Here is an 18,476-nt window from a genome sequence, read left to right as displayed (position 1 = left end):
TTTATTTTTAATAACATGTGTTTTGTCTCTTATAAAAATTTTAACTAAAAAGAGAAAAATAGAGTGTGAATTGTAAAATGAGGAGTGTAAATTTTACTCCCATATATATATCATCGACATATTAATAGAGTTTGGAAAGGCAAGTAATTAGATTAATTGGCTTTGAAAATGCTCAATATGTTCATGGTGTTTCACCTATTAATAACTTGTGAGAGTTATCCTACCTAACAAACACACTGAATGTTCATGAGAAATGGAAACGAATGTTGTATTGACCTTCCTTTTTCTCATCATGATCATATAAATGTGAGACCAACATATTTATATCTCAGTACGTTCTTCTTTTATATAAATTTGCCAAGGTTTTTGGTATCCTTTTGTAATGTAGCTTCTGTTGAGTGAGACACTATAGCGCGTGCATGTGCTTCTTCCAATTACTGTTACTAATTTGAGTTTGTCAAGTAAATGAAGATATTGGAGAAAAATAAACTGACTAAAAAAACAAGTATCATCTTTCATGTTAGGTATTGAGTATTAATCGTAAAAGATCATTATAATTGGGTACGATGTTCTCACTTCATAGTTATATTTTATCTATAATTTTTTTTCATGTAGATTGTTTCCACAACAATGAAAAAATCGTTTAGAGATCAGAATCTCATCTAACTATATGATGTAAAAACTTAAATAAAGAAGTGATATGTCCGGACCTCATTTTTTGTATCATGTTATATTGTTATATGCTCTACAAATTATTGTTAGCTAGAGTTCAACTCTTGGAATGTGTACTATACCAGCTGCAGAAGCCATTTCGCTTCGGAATAGCCTTATCTGCTCTAAGGAAAGAGGTTTTTCCAGAATAGAGGTGGAAGGAGACTCTAAACTTGTTATAGATGCTATTAATGTACATCGGTTACACCTTGGAGGATCCTCCAGCTAGTACAAGACATCATAAGCATGAGTAACTCCTTTGATTTCATCAGTTTCAAGCACATATTTAGAGAGACCAACTTTGTAGCTAATGTTGTTGCAAATCTCGGCCACAGACTCGACAATGTATGTTTTTGGGAGAAGTGTGTTCCACCGGAAGCTGTTCTTGCTTTGTATTTTGATTCTGTAAACCTTAGGTGCGCTGGAGACACCTCTATTTAATATTTAATTTTCTCATAAAAAAAAAGTTTTGACTTTTGTCAACTATTTGAACATCAGAAATTAACAATTGTTGATGCATAATCTTAGTAATGATCGTGAATCTGAATATCTGATGATGAACTGCTATACCTACATGAGTAACTTCATTTGGGAACCCGTAGGGAAACTTGTATACTTTAATCTTCATGTCACATAGTTGTTAATCCATTCTTTTATATGTAATGCTTTGACGAGCACATCTTGATGTAGTGTTAGCTAATTTGACAAAGAGGAAATTTTTCAAATGGTGTCCTAAGTTAAGCCATTTATTATTTTGACATCTTAATTTTGAAAACTATGATAATGGTACCTCAACACTTAAACCCAATCTAACATTAGTTCCTTTCGTGATTGACACCGTTAAGTTGGACTTTGTCCATGGCAAAATTGTATTTTCATGTTTTCCCTCCCTAAATCTTTTCCATCCACAAACATTTCCCTCTAGAATAATGTCTATTTTCCGATCAGTATCAGAATTTGTGGTGTGCCATGTGCTGACTGCATACAAAAATTAGAGACTTCTATACATCATTGGCCATTAATATCCATCATTAAAAGTAGTTTTTGCAACCCACCGGTGAGAGAAAGAATCAACATTAATTAAAATACATTTTGTATAAAATACAAAAGTTCATGAACTACGTTGTACGGACACGTCGACATGTTATAACTCAAAAACTGAGTTTCCGAGACGCCTTGGACATGACAAATAAAATAATATATTTATGTATTTTTAATACATAAAAAAAAGTTTGTTAGATTACCAAAATCATGTTCTAAATTCAATATTTTTTTCTTTCTTTTTTGTCTAAATTCAATCCATTGCATAAACATATTGAAATAACATTAAAGAGAATCAAATAGATAGATATAGGTTGTAAAAAAACTAGGCAACAACTCAGTAACATAGCAGTCTTCTAACACCTAATAGACAAGAAATTCCAATAATTCCATAATCCATCCAAACATTTTAATTATTCCATAATCCATCTAAACCTCTCATTTTTTTAAAAATAAAAAAATACATATTAATAATTGATGACGTGGCGTGTCGAAGGCTAAGATGGCATGTTGGTCAACGAGTCGAGACATGTCGAAAAAGTCAACATTTTTCGACACACCATATGACGTGTCAGACACTTGTCGGAGGCATGTCGAACACTCCGACACTCCAGGGGTGTGAAGTGTCTGTGCAACATAATTCATGAAACATATATACTTAATAGAACAATCAAAGATAACTAGGTAATTGGACTCACATTCATAGTTGATATCTTCAGGTTGAGAAACTCTAATTCAACTGATAAAGTTTATGGAGGGAAAACATGAAGAGACAATTTTGCCCATGGACAAAGTCCAACTTAACGGTGTCAATCACGAAAGGAACTAATGTTAGATTGGGTTTAAGTGTTGAGGTACCATTATCATAGTTTTTAAAATTAAGATGTCAAAATAATGATTGGACTTAACTTGAGACACCATTTGAAAATTTCCTCTTTGACAAAATAGTCTGAAGTATCTACCATTGAGACATAGATGATATGGCTAGAGAGTTACTATATATGAAATAGAGTGATAAGTATGGATTTAGAAAAAATAAAAAATAAAAAATCCTCGCCAGAATTTTAATTCAGTTTGCATAGATTTTCATGGAAATTCCAACTCGCCGAACTGCACAAAATTGAAGTCAACTTCAGAAAGGACAACCACAATTAGCATAGAAATCAACAATTACAACAAGTTTATCACGTAGCATTTCCAGACATAACGTGGATAAACCAATGAAAAAATTAAGAACTGTTAGCACAATCTCTCAGAATCACTCTTCTCCTCAAATCAAGAGTGATTCTGATTCCCTTTTCTAATTATATGCAATTGTTATTACTGTAGATTATTACCATAGTTGTATATCAGTTGTATCTATATATATGTATCAATCACACAGAATGAAATTAAGCAGAAATTCATTCTTTTACATGGTATCAGCCTAGGTCTAGGTCCTTACCTTTTCCTTCCTCTTCATTCCTTTTTCCGTGTCTTCTTCCAGCCTTTCTCTTCTCTCCTTTTCTCTCGTTCTCCAATGGCTGCCAACCCAACAAACCCTTCTCAAAACACATCCCAATTCATCAAATTATCTGAAACCAATTATCTTAAATGGACTCGTCAAATTCGTTCATACCTCAATGGTGCAGGCCTTTGGGGCTATGTTGACGGCTCCATCCCTGCGCCCTCCCTCACCACCGAGACCACTGCAACTGAAACTGTTCCAGCCAAGACCATTCCCAATCCCGAGTATGTCAAATGGTTCACCACAGATCAACAGATCTTCAATATCATGATTACCTCGTTGACCGACAGCGTTTCTGATCTTACTGTTGGTTATGACACCTCTAAAGAGGTTTGGGACTGCTTGGCTCGCCATTTTTCCCAGAAATCCAATGCTAGTGCCTCCAGTCTCAAATTGCAACTCCTTGAAGGCAAAGCATCATTGATTTGTTAAAATATAATTCGTTCTTGAAATTAAGAGTTGCTTATTGTTTATCTTTGTCTAACTCTTTTTAAGTCTTTTCAACTAGAATCATATAGAAAAGATTGTTGCAGACTCCTCTAGAGACAAATGAGACGATTCTAATGCAATTTTGGTTTCGAATGATGCTCAACTTGGAAAGCACAATAACATTATGGTTGAATTGAATAATAAAGATTCTAGTTTGGTGGAATCTAATCATCAAACTAAGTTTTGTTGAGGTGATTTGGAAAATGAACCATCGGTCTTCGTACATATACCCAAAATGAGATGACAGGTCCTTTGAGAGGGTGAAGCAACTCTAGAGGAGAATCTTCTCAAATCTCTACCAGAAAAAAATGAAAAACTATTGAATATACTTGGTGTCGTTGAAGAAATTTCTCAATAACTAGGAACAAGTTAACTTGCTTGTCGAGGCATTGTGTTCAAATTAAGTTTAATTTTAAATGGAGGCGTTCATGTTAATTGATCAAGTTAAGCCCCCTCTCAGGGTTTTGTTTCGTTTCTGGCACTCTTGCTGCTCTTCTACAGGCACAGATCCCAGTTCACCGGCAAGTCGGCAACAACCTGCCCCCGGGTAACGTCGGCTACCCTGTGATCGGAGAGAGACCTACGAGTTCTTCTCTTCGGGTCAGAAAGGCCACCCCGAGAAGTTCATCTTAGACAGGGTGAGCATGCATGCACTCCTCCCAAGTCTTCAAGACCTCCTTGATCGGGGAGAGAACTGCCTTCTCCAATGAGAACAAGCTTGTCCGAGCCTGGTTTCCCATCTGTGTCAACAAGATCTTCCCTTCTTCTACCGAAACCTCCGCCGCAGAGGAGTCCAACAAGGCAACAAGATGAAAAGGATGCTACCCAATTTCTTGAAGCTCGACGCTCTGCAACGGTACTTCGGAGTCATTAACCAGTGCACCCAATCTCACTTTGCAGATAGCTGGGAAAACCAAAACCAAGTTCATGCCTTTGAACTCGCTCAGAAGTAAGTCCATGATCAGATATATGAATTAATGTGTAACTCTAACTATAGTATCCTTATCAAATTCTCTAAGTATTATTCTACGTACATGTCATTTACAGCCACACCTTCAAGCTTGCTGCACGCTTGTTCGTTAGCCCTGAAGATCAAGCAGACGTCGAAAAACTCAGGAAACCGTTCAGTTTAGTGAATGCCGCACCGGAACCATATCGTTGCCCATCGACTTGCCAGGAACTCCGCTTAATAAAGCCATCGGGGCCGTCAACTTGATCAGGAAGGATTTGTACAAGATGATCAAGCAGAGGAAGGTCGACGTAGCAGAGGGCAATGCATCCCCCACACAGGACATGTTATCACAAATGCTCTTGACCTGGGATGAAGATGGATCATATCAGAAGGAATCCGAAATCGCCGTTAAGATTCTTGGTATGTTGGTTACTGGATTCGACACAGTTAGTGCTGCACTGACTTTTATTGTCAAGTATCTTGCCGACTTTCCTCGTATCTATGACGCAGTTTACAAAGGTATGCTCGTAGTGTTTCATATATGATCGAGTTAATTTTAAACTACAATGCTCTCCCTTAAGCATATGGAGTCGTATAATTGATTATAGATGACCATAATTTTTTAGTGTTGATAACTATTTTCCCGGTGTAAATGAAAACAGAGCAAACGGAGATTGTAAATTCAAAAACCATTGGGAAGCCGTTGAAATGGGAAGACCTTCAGAAGATGAAATACTCGTGGAATGTAGCTCAAGAAGTGACAAGGATGACACCACCTGTTCAAGGAAACTTCAGGGAAGCTTTAACAGATTTTGTTTACCATGGTTTCACCATTCCAAAAGGGTGGAAGTTGTTTTTTGGAGTGCAAACTGGACACACAAGAGCGCCGATTGTTTCCCTGAGCCGGAGAAGTTTGACTCGTCAAGATTCGAAGGAAAGGGACCAGCACCTTACACATTTGTTCCATTTGGTGGAGGACCTAGAATGTGTCCAGGGAATCAGTACGCTCGGGTAGTGATATTTGTGTTCATGCACCAGTTGGTCACAAGGTTCAAGTGGGAGAAGTTTATTCCTGACGAGAAACCATTGTTGTTGCCCTCCGCCAAGGGACTTCCCATCCGCCTCTTTCATCACCAAAAGATGTAACTGATCCACATCGTTTGTTCTTTTCCACAATCAAATCAATTTTATCAGGGAACTTTTGATAGCGACAACAAAGCGGGATCTACTATATCCTTACACAATAAACAAGCTATCAATTCCATAGTCCTTGCATCTGCAGAGAAACCGCACTCCCCCATTTCTTGAATAAGTATCACAGCCCTTGATGCCTCATTGTTGTTTAACAACCCTCTGATAATGATGTTATAGGTCCAAACATCCGGAGAGCAGCCTTTCTCTCCCATTCCTCTCAGCAACTTTTCTGCTTCACTTAATAAGCCCCTTTTACAAAATCCATGCATCATTATATTGTATGTCCTCACATCAGGCTTGACTCCTTTTGATGACAAACCAGAGAAGAGATCCATTGCAGAATCCAATTTCCCAGCTTTGCACAAACCTTCAATGATAGTATTGTAAACTACAATATCAAGTTGCACCATGGTGGCTTCCATCTCTCTAAGCAAATCTATTGCCATGGAAAGCTGTTGGTTGCTACACAGGCCATTTAGTAATACAGCGTAAGTTTGAACATTTGGAAGTTGGCCAGAAGCTTGCATTTCAGAGAACAACTTTTCTGCTTCTTGTAGTCTCCCAGCTTTACAAAAACCATCAATATGACTGCTATAGGTAATGGTATCAGGAACAATTCCCTTACGAGGCATTTCCTTGAAAATCTTGTAAGCCTGATCAATCTTTTTACCCTTACAATATCCGTTAACCAGTATGCTACAGCTATGAACATCAACAGAGAAGCCCTTGCTGACGATTAGATCAAAAACTTGTTTTGCCTTGTCCATCTCTCCTTGCAAACAGTGACCGTCCATAAGGGAACTGTATGTAATCGTGTTAGGTTCAATTCCTCTTTGAATCATAATCTGAATCACAGTTTTGGCTTGCGCAACCTTCCCCTCCTTACAGAGCGCATCAACCAGGATATTGAAGGTGAATACATTTGGAAAGATACCTTGATTGGCCATTTCATACAACAACCTCGTAGCTTCTTTCCAGTGGCCTAGATTGCAAACTCCTTGAATCAAAGATGTGTAAGTAACAACGTTGGGAGCAATACCTCTACCAACCATTTCTGAGAAGAGGTTCAATGCTTGGTCAACCAGTGTATCTTTGCCCAGACTGTCGATGATGGTGGTAAAGGTCACTATGTCAGGCTTGCATCCATATTCTTCCATTTTGCCAAGTAATTGAATAGCTGCAGTGTTGTTTCCAACCACGCAAAAGCCCTTGATTAGTGTATTGAAAGTAACTACATCCGGCTGGCAGTGACCTCCCACCACCATTTTGCTGAAAACTCTTGCTGCATCAGCCACTCGATTTCGGAGAACAAAGCCGTTGATGAGAGTGTTGAAGGTGGTGACATTTGGTTGAAGACCCAATTTGAAGAAGTGGGCCAAGACAGACAAGGCATAGTCCATTCGGTTCAAACGACAGTAGCAGTTGATGACAATGGCCAGAGTATAGTGATTAGGACGAATTCCAGAGAGAAGCATTTGTGAATTCAAAGAGAGGACTGTTGGATAGTGCTTGAGTTTGACAAGTGGAGCCAATACCTGATTGAAACGGACAACAGACGGCAGAGGACGTCTCTGAAGCATTTCGTCGAACACCTTCAGGGCATCCTCAACATTATGATTTTCTGGATGGGTTTCTCTAGAGTTGCTTGGCTTTGAGGGTTTAGAATGAAACAAGGCCATGAAATTGGGGACGGAAACAACACGAGTAGTAGAGGGAAGACCATAAACCATACCACTTGTGCTGCCCATCATCTTCAGATGTCCTGGAGAATACTACACAGTTTTTCTTTATGCTCTCTCGCCCTTTTGTTTCGTCGCTTTGTTTTTTACATTTTTGTTTCCTCAATGTCTTTTTTATATTGACAAAAAGAAACAAACTTTTTGTTTTGTTGGCAAAGCCAAATATGGAGAAGGCGAAGAAGTCGCTGGAGCTAATAAGCGAGGAGGAGTCCAACCTCGTGACGCGACTCGCCGTTCCAGCTCACCGAGTCGGCTCCGGGTTCAGCTTCTACGAGGATTTCGCTCTCAAAGGAATACGGGTCGACCGGGTTGAACCCGGACTCGTCGTCTGTAGCTTCAAGGTTCCTCCCCGCCTCACCGTAAGTCCCCCAAATCGATTTGATGCAGTGAGAGAGCATCAAAAATTGGTTCTTTAGCTTGAGATTGATGAAAGTTGTTGGCTGAATGTGTGGAATTTTGTGATTGTTTGCAGGATAGAAGTGGCAAGTTGGCAAATGGTGCAATTGCAAATCTTGTGGATGAAGTTGGTGGTGCTGTAGTTCATGTTGAGGGATTGCCTATGAGTGTTTCAGTTGACATGTCCATTTCTTTTATGTCCACCGCCAAACTTAATGTAAGCAGAGAGATGGGTATATTAAACTGTTTAATATACCCATCTCTCTCTGAAATTGTGTAGTTTTGCATATATGTATGGGTGAACTTTGATAGATTTATTGAAACGATGCTGCTGGGAATGTTTCTACTTGAATCGAAGCTACTTGTCTAGTTTATAATCGACTTTGCCTCTTTAACTCTGTTTTCGATTTTTTAGAAATGGTGGCTTTTACCACTTTTTATTTGCATAACATGTACTAGAATGATGATCAATTCCCAACAATATTTTGTGATCATTTCTATTCATTCAGCATTGGAAGAAAGACTAGTTTGGTTGTCACGATCTGAGGTATGCGATTTGGAATTTTACGTTTTTATCTATAATGTGTGCTCTCTTTTGCTGAATTGCAGGATGATTTAGAGATCAGCTCAAAGGTCTTGGGAAAAAGAGGAGGTTATTCTGGAACGTTAGTGCTTATGAGAAATAAAGCAACTGGGGAGGTTATTGCAGAAGGTCGGCATTCCTTGTTCGGTAGACATCCTAGCAAACTCTAAGTCATTTTCACTTTTTGACTTGTAAATATAAACTATACCTAGAGGGAACTCCTGGATGAATAGGTCGGATCTCATCTTGTAGTATTTTACTGTTCCTTGATGAACTAAATTTTCAGAATCTTTGGCAATAAAAGTCTAGTAAAACAATGTATATCTGCTCTACTTTCTTGCCCCAGTATTGTATATTTCCTGCCTCTTAAGTTCTCCTCAATCTTCAATGCTTATTTCCAAACCTTTATTGGGTGACCTCTTGCTCTCGGTATCAAACTTGACATAGTAGTTCAGGAGTCATGTAAGGACTTAAAATAATTCAATTTACAAAAACTGTTTTATTTTTATTCCACACATGGTATATAATCATTACGCCATATAATTTTACAAAATCAATCCGCAGTGCATTTTGTAGACTACAAGTTTGTCTCCATTTCCAGTATCTTTCGATCTCTAGCATGTGAATTTTATTACAGGGCTGTGTATCATTTTGACGATGGAGTAATTTTGGATGTTATGCAATATCTACCGTTAGGAGCTTTATAGATTACTATTAAAGTTGATTTAGGCTCTGTATAAAGGCTGCCTTGAAGTGATGAAAAGCTCCAAGGCTCCAAGCAGTAGACGCTTGTGGTTGACCCTGATGGTTCTGAGATACTGGAAAACAAGGATAAGCAATCGAGTTTGGATCAGATTATGCTGAAGATTTCTCTATAATTGTTAATCTGAATTATCTGTTGCTAGGGTGAAGAATGATTTCTCTATAATTGTTTTTTTTTTTCTTATGGCTGCATATATGTAATGATATCAGCTGTTTACGAGCCTCAGGTCGCAATCTATACATAAGGGAAATCTAACTATTGTTTCATTCATCAGATAATAGGAAGGGATCGTTTTGTTTGCTTTATGTTGCTTCAATAACTTGTACTGTTATACACTCCCAGGATAAGAGATACAGTTTCATAATGATTTTTCCATCTACCTTGGTTCTATTTGTGCAAGTGCTATCCTCAGTTCCAGCCTGATTCACTGGCAGAATCCTGTTTCATAACTTACTGTTTTGCTTTTGTTTCTTTTCCTTAATCTTAAGAATAGTTATGTGAATTCGAGACCTCGTTTATCATTCCAGAGAAAAATATTATTACACCAAAAAGTTGGTGGATATGAGCTCTAACCAAAGTGGAAAAGAAAAGACTGGAGATGCAAAATTGTAGAATAATGGTTCAGCATTAGTTTACTTTGACTAAAGCATCGAATCTTTGTTTATGCATCTGTTGTCTGAACAAAAGATAAACAATCCTTTATTCCAGTATTCAAATGACCACGTTCGGGAAAGAAGTGTTATTTTTAAGAGAGGGAGCCTAACGGAGGAGAAGACCAGAAAGCCAGTATGGAAAAGAAGGAGAATGAATGTGTGGAGCTGAGCCTGCCCGAGTCAGACACCGTGTTGCGAATCGTCATTCCTCCCCAGAGACCTGGTGAGGCGAGCTTCTATGAGAATTTTGCTATCAGAGGCATCCGAGTCGACCAGGCCGAACCTGGACTGGTTGTCTGTACTTTCAAGGTTCCTCCCCGTCTCACTGTGAGTAGTCATATACTCATATCTCAATTCTTTTTCAGTTTGAGAACTTGAATACAGTACAGTTTGTATATGTATTGCAAGATTAATATGTTTCTTTTCTGATAGAGGAAAGACGAGTCTGATATCTGAAATGTTGAACTGTGTTTCTTTTGTTTACTAGGATAGAGCTGGAAATCTGTCCAACGGGGCAATTGCAAACCTGGTTGATATTGTTGGATCATATGTAACTTATACTGGTGGTCTCATAAGGAATGTGTCGGCAGATATATCCATCTCGTACATGTCAACGGCAAAGCTTGATGTAAGCAACCTTTCTTTGACACCATGGTCCGTAACACTCTGAATGGTTAGGTCATACATGTAGAGAAAACGTCCTATATGTTCCCTAAATCGAATTTCTCATTTTCTGACTTTGGTTGGTAAGCTTGAGTCATTCCCTTGTATGTCGTCACATCTGATATCTCTTTGTGTAAGAGTTCTGTTATGCTATGAGGCTATTATAGTTTTGTGTCTGAACAGCCGAGGCATATGATCTGTATCATTCCAAATGTATCTGATATGCTAAACTAAAACATCTGATATCTCTTAATGTCAAATTGCAGGATGAGGTAGAGATCACCTCCAAAAGATTAGGACAAAAGGGGGGTTACACAGGGATATTGGTGCTCCTGAGAAACAAAGCAACCGGGGATGTCATTGCTGAAGGTCGACATTCCATGTTTTGTTTAGACTCTGCTTCCAAACTTTGAGACCTTGCCACATATATGAAGGAGAACAGGTTGGTACTCCAGTTCAACAGCTTATATATGTAATATCATATAGAATCTACTGTGTTCTTTTACCTGATATGGTATAGATTACTCCGGTTCAGATCTCCAATATTAACCATCCTATATGCAGCGAACTGGTTTACCAACTAATATGGTATGCGATATTTGTAGTTAGTAACATTGTAGACTACTATTAAAGTTGTATCAGGATTCTGTTATAAAAGCTTCTTTTGAAGTCGGATGTATAGATAAAACTTCAAGCATTGCAAATTTGACCTGATCAGCTGATCTTTCAGCTCAAGATAATGAAAAATTCGTACGGTACTGTCTTGTTTCTTGGCAACAATTCATGTTTAGAATTTTGAATTATTGAAAGTTCTGCATCTGTTTCGACTAACCTAATAAGTTGAAGACAAACTTTCTTTTCCGATTAGTGTTGCACAGAAACCAGTTCAAAGTATCTAGGACAAAATATTAGTCACTCCTTATACTTTGAGTTTGAGCGAGTGCCTTAACAGTTTAGTTTTTGAGGTTTCAATTTCAACCGATCACTCCTTGTACTATCAAATTTCACACAATTGGGTCCATTTCTAAAAATACTCGGTTTCAGATTGGACATAAATTAGGTGACTTGAAAAGGATATGTGTTCTTCTGTACCTTATTGAAGGTTGTTAATATTGTACTTGGATCACTTCGAGCTGCAGATTGAGATTGGAGATGAAGATCAGCTTGCTACATCACCCAATTAATGTTAAATTTAGAAGGAGATGTGAGCAATGGGCCCAATTGTGTGAGATTGAAAAATACAAGGAGTGATAGGTTGAAATTAAAATCTCGAGGACTAAATTGTCGAAACCCTCAAAGTATAAGGAGTGACTAATATTTTATCTAAGAATCTGCATAGCTCGACATAACTTGCTTTTCATGCTTGAAGATTCATTCCGTTGTCACAGTTTGTCCAAACCGTTAATTGCATTCTCCATTTTGGTTTTGTTGCTCTTCAAACCAAGCCTAGTAAATTGGACAGAAATATCAAGTTCAACATGATCTAACACAGACCAAAAGCAAAGTTCCTAGTAATGTAATCTAACATTGAAACAACTTCAAACAGACACTACAACTTGTTCAAACTCATGATTTTCACTCACGACTGGTTGATTCTCGAATATTCAAAACATGAATGTTACTGGAAAAAGACTCAGCGATCAGTAGACTAAAAAGGAGACACAACGTGTATCTACACGTAGCATATGAACCGTAAAAGAAAACTGGTCTAAAAAACAAAATTACCGTACAAGTGTAAATTGGTCAAACTAAGGGTACCTCCGCAAGAAAAAGAAGTACAAGAAACGGCCAATGGCATTGCCGCATTGGAAGTGTAGGGCCTTGGGTTGTTAGTTGGTAGTTAGTAAGGGACTTGTGGAAAGTGATTCTTGAGATGTGTTCGGTTGGAGAAGACAAGAAAGTGAAAATGGAGAAGAAGGTGATGGAGTGTCTGGAGCTGAGTCAGGACGAGTCAGAGGCCGTGTCGAGAGTCGTGGTTCCGGCTCAGCGGCCCGGCGAGGCGAGCATATACGATATCTTCTCTCTTAGAGGCATCCGGGTCGACTGGGCCGAACCGGGACTCGTCGTCTGTACTCTCAAGGTCCCTCCCCGCCTCACCGTGAGTACTGCTCAACTCTTAAATCCATCACTCCAATTTTTTATATATTTCTAAGAACACCAATATTGGTTCTGTAATATTGTAACAGGGTTCTTTAGTTTCAAATTCAAATACTTGAAGCGGTATCATATGACCATCTTTTAGATTAGCTCTAAACCCTAAACCCTGAATTGGTTCTTATTTCTAATTTCATGAAATGTAGCTCTTGGTTTGCGGATAGGATTGTGCAACTGTTGTGTGTATGCTACCAATACTGCTGCTCTTTAGTTTCTGGCTGGTAGCAATGCGTTTTGTCATGAATATGTAGATGTATTTTTTTACCATGAAGCTATATCTAGGTCATACTTGTCCCCTTTGATTTTATCCTTTGTTTTGGTTATCTGAGAAGCCATTCCTCATTGTAGATGGTTGCTTGTTCATTGGCAATTTTCCCATCTCAAATGTTATAAGGAGAAGTGACTACATTTTCATTTGGGGGCAAGGATTGTTTGTTTAACTGTCGGATTTCTTCTATATGATGATGTCGTGTATTTTAGGGGAGACAAAGAATCAAAGACCACAGTGAAGAGTCCATGACAACTTAAAGAAAGCTCACTGGTGCATTCATGTAACTTGCTTAGGTATCGGATTAGTTGAACCAAGTGCCTAGCTAGTACTATTTCATGTTTGAGAGATATAATTGAGCTTTATTTCTTTTGTTTGCAGGATAGAGCTGGACACTTGTCCCAAGGTGCAATTGCGAACCTGGTTGATGTAGTTGGTGCTTCTGTAGCATATATTAACGGTCTCCCTATGAATGTTTCAGTAGACATATCCATCTCCTACATGTCAAAGGCAAAGCTTGATGTAAGCAACCCTTTTCCGACATATATGGTGATACATAGCATTCGCTGAATTGGTCATACACGCCTACCAGGCTTTCTCGAATATGTACCCAACAGTCACTTTTAATCTGGTTTTCAATCAATTAGCATTCCAACCAGATATGATCTGTATCATTCCAACCAGATATTTTTGAAGAAACTTGTGACATATTTCTCTGTTTATGCCAAATTGCAGGATGAGTTAGAGATTACCTCAAAAAGGTTAGGACAAAGAGGAAGTTATTCTGGAGTAGTAGTGCTTCTGAGAAACAAAGCAACTGGAGAGGTTGTTGCTGAAGGTCGACATTCAATGTTTCGTCCTGCTGCCAAACTCTGAGTCCTTATGGTATAGGTTGGTAATCCAGTTTGACCTCTTATAACAATTCAATTTATTTACTTATACAAAATCCAATCTGTGATAATAATTAGCACTATCTAGTCTAGTACATGTAATATGCTATTGATTAGAGTAGTTCATACATGTAAGTTGCACATGTAACAATTGATAACTTACGTGATTTTGAATCTTTTGACAAATAAAGATGTTCAATCTTGATGAGAAATTAGGCCTTATTGGGTACTTGTTTGACATCAAGTTTAATTAAGTGCATCTTCTTTGGTGAGTAATGGAATCAAGTCTCTTATGTTACAAAGTACTGGATCCTAGGTTTCATAAGAAATATGGATCAAGACTAGTTACATTATATGTGAACAAGAAGCCTTTTGCTTTTCCTTCTTAGAATAAACAGAAATTTTGTTAGAAAAAGATCAAAGTACACAAGAGGACGAGAAGTCCTCAGAATAAACCTAGACAACTCAAAACCAGCAAAAAACCAGAACTTTTAGAAACCAACATTGATCAAGTAAATGCAGCTTTCCAATCGAACATTAAGGCAGAAGGTAATAAATTTTAGAATTAAATTTAGTTTACCCTCATGAGGTTTGGGGGTGACTTCATGTTAGTCCATACACTTTTAATTTCATCAGTTTACCCCTGAACTCTTCAATTTTTGTCTACCGTGCCCAAATTCTCATATTCCGTTTGAATTGACTGTCAGTTTTAACCTTAACTGTGGGGCCCGTATCAAGAATTAACGGTTAATTCAAACGAAATATGAGAATTTGGGCACGGCAGACAGAAATTGAAGAGTTTAGGGGTAAACTGATGAAATTAAAAGTGTAGGGACTAACATGAAGTCACCCCCAAACCACAAGCCCCAAACCACAAAGGGGTAAACTGAATTTAATTCTAAATTTTACATCCTAAAGTGACAATGCCCGTAGGGAAAACCAAAAAACAAGCTTGATCCTGAATTAAATGAACATAAAATGAAACACAAATTCACCAGGACCTGTTTTTGAATTCTTTTTCACTCTGTACTGTAATAAGATCAAGTACAATTCAGAATTCCTTTCCCTTGTTCTTTATATTATTCCTAGAACTCTAACATAGATATAAAAAGAAGTCCAGCCATCATCAATCTTAACATGGATGGCCATGGCTGTTTAAAAAAGAAAAGCAAATGAAGTTTTAATAACATATGATCCTGTTCACTACCACTTAGTAAAGTGATGTTCGTCATTGACTTGGACTTCTTTCTTGCTGTGGAAATCCCAAGCAGAGGTTGAGAATTGGGGGCACTCCTTCAAGTACAAGTGTTCCAATGAAGGGCACTGGATTTCAATAATTACACTTCCAGTTGTACTACGCAAAACATTGTGAGCTCTGGAAGATCTTTCAAGAGTAGGTCCTTGAGTTTTGGAAGAACAATATTTTTGTTCTCTATTTCGTTGCTTGCTTCAATAACTCTATCCAAGCCACTACAGCTCCCAACCGATAGGTCTTCCAATTGCAGAAGACATTCAGCTACATCCAATGTGAAGAGACTTCTCAGTTTTGTGCATTCATAAACTTCCAAACTCTTGAGATTATGAAAGTTTGCATATGGAGCAGGATCTTTCCATATGCTTATCAGTGCCCCTAGAACGAGCAGCTTCATCTCTTTCTTCTCTGTTAAGATAACTTGCTCTGGTTCCAGCGCTGCAAATTCAAACACATAGTCCATTCTGTTCATATGGTGGCAAACTAGAGTTTCCAACTTTTGTACTCTTTGCAACAAGTTTAGTGGTAAAAGTGCATTCACAATTTTATGACAATATGCCACCACCAATAACTTAAGATTGCACAGAGAACCAGGTTGTAATTCACCAACACACATATCCTCAAGGCAATCTGCCTTTTTCACATTCAACTGTTCCAAGTTCTCGAACATGGGTCTATTTGAAACCCTTGTTCTTGTGTTCATCAGCTCTTTCATGTTCTCATGGCTCCCATATAATCCGAGATACTTCAATGCATGTAATCTCCCATGGTCATACTCCTCAATAATGTTGTTTAAGCCTCTGCACTCTACATAGTCTAGTTTCTCTGCTTTCTCTGTCACCACTTTGTTAAACCAATCTGGTAAGGTATTGATGGCAGTGTTAAGACTCAATGCTCTTGAACAAAGATGAGGAAAGTCATGTTCCAAACTGGATGGCATGGGCCATCCAGCTGACTTGTCTATAAATATAACAAAAGATACCCAGTTTGGAGCAAACTTAACAGTTTGAGGCAAGCACTGTGCATCAGATAGGGGGACCTCCAGCAAATTCAAACGTGACAAGCCAGTTACCTCATGAAACTCAGCATTCTTACCGAAAGAAGAGGAATAGCGTCCTCCAACTTTTCTACCCCAGTCCCCAAACTTACATTGCAAGTAAAGTTCTTCTAATTTTTCCAACCTTGATATCACATGAGATGGAATTCTCTTAATACCAAATCTACTGCTGAACTTAAACATCCTTAAATTGGTCATATTTCCTATTTCTTTGGGGAATTCCTTAATATGACAGTCTGTCATACTAAGAATCTCAAGTTTCTTCAGATGCCCTAGTATAGATATGTCAATTCTTCTCTTGTTGCAATAATCCAAATACAAAGCTTGGAGGTTGGTTAGGAGACTGAATGATAGAGGAAGTACTGAAATACTAGTACCTCTAAGATCTAGGACCCTTAATGCATTCAGACATTGAAAAAATGACTCTGGGATCTCTTCTAAGTAACTATTCCCTTTTAATGATAATAAAAGGAGTTTTGAGCATACCAATTCTTGAGGAAGCTTGCAAATGTCGTTCTCCATAAGTGAGATTGCTGAGAAGCCCTCGTCTGCATCCACCGGCCACATCCATCCATTATACCATCCAAAAGCAAACAAGAAGCATTAAGGTATTTCATCACTGAATTTGCTATGACTCTTGCATCTTCTATTGTGCTGTTGACATGTCGAAACAATCCTATTCCGAATCCAAACTTCATCAGTTCTTCACTTTGGATATCATAATCTTCGGGGAATAAGCAGCAAAGCAAGAAGCAAGACTTGGCATCATTGCAGTCCAAGTAATCATAACATAACTTTATACATTCATACACATCTCTCTCATCATCATCAACGTTCGCATGTTGAGACATCTGAAGACGTCGAGCTGCTTCTTTCCATTCTTCAAAACCTTTATCTTTAAGCGCCCTCGCAACTGCTATCAATGCAACTGGAATACCAGCACATTCTCTTGCCACTGTCCTTGCTACATCATAGAACTTTGTTGACTCATCAATAGACTTTCTCGTTTTCTTCACAAACAGGTTCCAAGCATCTTCTTCTGACAAGATATTGAGTTGAATGTTTGCTTGGCTCTCCATGGAATGACAAACATTCAATCTCCGCGTGATTAGTTGAAGGTATAGGGTTGTTGGCAATCTTTATATAGAACAAAACACAATCTATGAAGCCTAAAGCAATTGGGAGATTGGTCTTGCACATCTGAAGAACAAGTTGAAGAAGTAGAAGAACCAACATGATCTCATGGAACTCAGGTAAAATCATGCATGTGCATTTCAAGATTTTTCATAGAGGATAGCAGTATCACTTGCCATTCTAAAAATCTGGGTTTCCAGTTTTTTTTTATCTTTTGTTTAGTTGTTTTATATTTAAGTTTCTTTACCCTTGTTCCATAAATTAGTCTAGGGTTTGATGCCTTTATTTCAACCCGTGACCCATGTTTTAGCTTTTAGGCTCCAGCTGTGGTTTGCTGTGTTTGTGATACACAAACCAATATTTGTAGCTGTCTTTGTTTGATATCAGAGAAAAGTGGTTTGCTAAACCATTATGGTATTATGCTTTTGGGAAAAAGTTTGCAAAACCTTTGTCTCTTGCTTTTAAATCAAACATTGTTTAGGATAGTTTTGTTTGTCTTTTCTCTTGGCCATGGACAGCTGCATATGTCCTCTCACTTTATGAGTTTGGCCAAGGACAAAAGTCCAAAACCCTTTCCTTGCTTTGGCCCTTGTGCCTGCCCTCTTGTGGCACCTCTTTGGCTTGTGTCTCTCTCTTGTTAGAGCACTCCATCAGCCTATATATATTGAGCAAGGCTGCCTTTGCTCAATGGTTGTCAAAATGTAGTTTTTACATTTGCATTGTTGGGTTTTGGTTTTCCTTTGCTTTGTTCATTAGTCTCTAAGTCGTCATTTTGTGATTATAAACCTTAGAGCTGAACAAAACCTTCTCTCACAAAGTCATTGCATTATTGTTGGGTTTTGGTTTTTCATTTGCATTGTTCATTAGTCTCTAAGTCTTCCTCTTGTGATTATAAACCTTAGAGCTGAACAAACCCTCTTCTCAAAAACTCATTGCATTATGCATACCATGAGATCAGTTGGTAGTGCAGCAACCCCGGAAGTGTTCATGAAAGAAACAGCTGGGGATAGCTGAGTTCTGATGTATCCCG

General features: G+C 38.2%; 4 protein-coding genes and 1 pseudogene across 5 annotated transcripts in view; 4 read left to right on the top strand and 1 right to left on the bottom strand.

Moving 5' to 3' along the window:
- Positions 1–3,271: 3,271 nt before the first annotated feature.
- LOC101296081 lies at positions 3,272–6,241 on the top strand (annotated as a pseudogene). Its single transcript, XR_184377.1, has 4 exons — positions 3,272–3,589; positions 4,209–4,697; positions 4,796–5,219; positions 5,363–6,241. The product of XR_184377.1 is annotated as a cytochrome P450 716B2-like (transcript).
- A 1,523-nt stretch (positions 6,242–7,764) lies between these two features.
- LOC101299167 (acyl-coenzyme A thioesterase 13-like) lies at positions 7,765–9,010 on the top strand. The gene is made up of 3 exons (XM_004294224.1): positions 7,765–7,992; positions 8,106–8,246; positions 8,639–9,010. Exons 1-3 carry the CDS (start codon positions 7,798–7,800, stop codon positions 8,780–8,782), a joined length of 480 nt encoding a protein of 159 aa, XP_004294272.1. The 5' UTR covers positions 7,765–7,797; the 3' UTR covers positions 8,783–9,010.
- A 1,139-nt stretch (positions 9,011–10,149) lies between these two features.
- Positions 10,150–11,170, top strand: LOC101302337 (acyl-coenzyme A thioesterase 13-like). The gene is made up of 3 exons (XM_004294234.1): positions 10,150–10,355; positions 10,516–10,656; positions 10,958–11,170. The coding sequence occupies exons 1-3, from the start codon at positions 10,164–10,166 to the stop codon at positions 11,102–11,104; spliced, it is 480 nt and encodes a 159-aa protein (XP_004294282.1). The 5' UTR covers positions 10,150–10,163; the 3' UTR covers positions 11,105–11,170.
- A 1,427-nt stretch (positions 11,171–12,597) lies between these two features.
- LOC101300035 (acyl-coenzyme A thioesterase 13-like) lies at positions 12,598–13,989 on the top strand. Its single transcript, XM_004294227.1, has 3 exons — positions 12,598–12,789; positions 13,495–13,635; positions 13,849–13,989. The coding sequence occupies exons 1-3, from the start codon at positions 12,598–12,600 to the stop codon at positions 13,987–13,989; spliced, it is 474 nt and encodes a 157-aa protein (XP_004294275.1).
- Positions 13,990–15,340: 1,351 nt separating this feature from the next.
- Positions 15,341–18,476, bottom strand: part of LOC101295793 (disease resistance protein At4g27190-like) — a 9,325-nt gene continuing 6,189 nt past the window's right edge. The window contains exons 2-3 of the mRNA XM_004295688.1: positions 16,799–17,425; positions 15,341–16,706 (exon numbers count right to left, since the gene is read on the bottom strand). Of these exons, the coding sequence (XP_004295736.1) occupies positions 15,341–16,706; positions 16,799–17,425 (1,993 nt within the window). The remainder of the gene's footprint in view (positions 16,707–16,798; positions 17,426–18,476) is intronic.

Source organism: Fragaria vesca, linkage group LG3 (assembly GCF_000184155.1).
Source record: "Fragaria vesca subsp. vesca linkage group LG3, FraVesHawaii_1.0, whole genome shotgun sequence".
Lineage (NCBI taxonomy): Eukaryota > Viridiplantae > Streptophyta > Magnoliopsida > Rosales > Rosaceae > Fragaria > Fragaria vesca.
This window is presented reverse-complemented; position numbering and strand designations above follow the sequence as displayed.

Bases quoted from the DNA above. Each gene is read 5' to 3' on its own strand.
- LOC101299167 (XM_004294224.1), top strand. From the start codon at position 7,798: ATGGAGAAGGCGAAGAAGTCGCTGGAGCTAATAAGCGAGGAGGAGTCC. The intron at 7,993-8,105 runs GTAAGTCCCCCA...GATTGTTTGCAG, and splicing joins AGGTTCCTCCCCGCCTCACC to GATAGAAGTGGCAAGTTGGC. The intron at 8,247-8,638 runs GTAAGCAGAGAG...GCTGAATTGCAG, and splicing joins TGTCCACCGCCAAACTTAAT to GATGATTTAGAGATCAGCTC.
- LOC101302337 (XM_004294234.1), top strand. From the start codon at position 10,164: ATGGAAAAGAAGGAGAATGAATGTGTGGAGCTGAGCCTGCCCGAGTCA. The intron at 10,356-10,515 runs GTGAGTAGTCAT...TTTGTTTACTAG, and splicing joins AGGTTCCTCCCCGTCTCACT to GATAGAGCTGGAAATCTGTC. The intron at 10,657-10,957 runs GTAAGCAACCTT...GTCAAATTGCAG, and splicing joins TGTCAACGGCAAAGCTTGAT to GATGAGGTAGAGATCACCTC.
- LOC101300035 (XM_004294227.1), top strand. From the start codon at position 12,598: ATGGAGAAGAAGGTGATGGAGTGTCTGGAGCTGAGTCAGGACGAGTCA. The intron at 12,790-13,494 runs GTGAGTACTGCT...TTTTGTTTGCAG, and splicing joins AGGTCCCTCCCCGCCTCACC to GATAGAGCTGGACACTTGTC. The intron at 13,636-13,848 runs GTAAGCAACCCT...GCCAAATTGCAG, and splicing joins TGTCAAAGGCAAAGCTTGAT to GATGAGTTAGAGATTACCTC.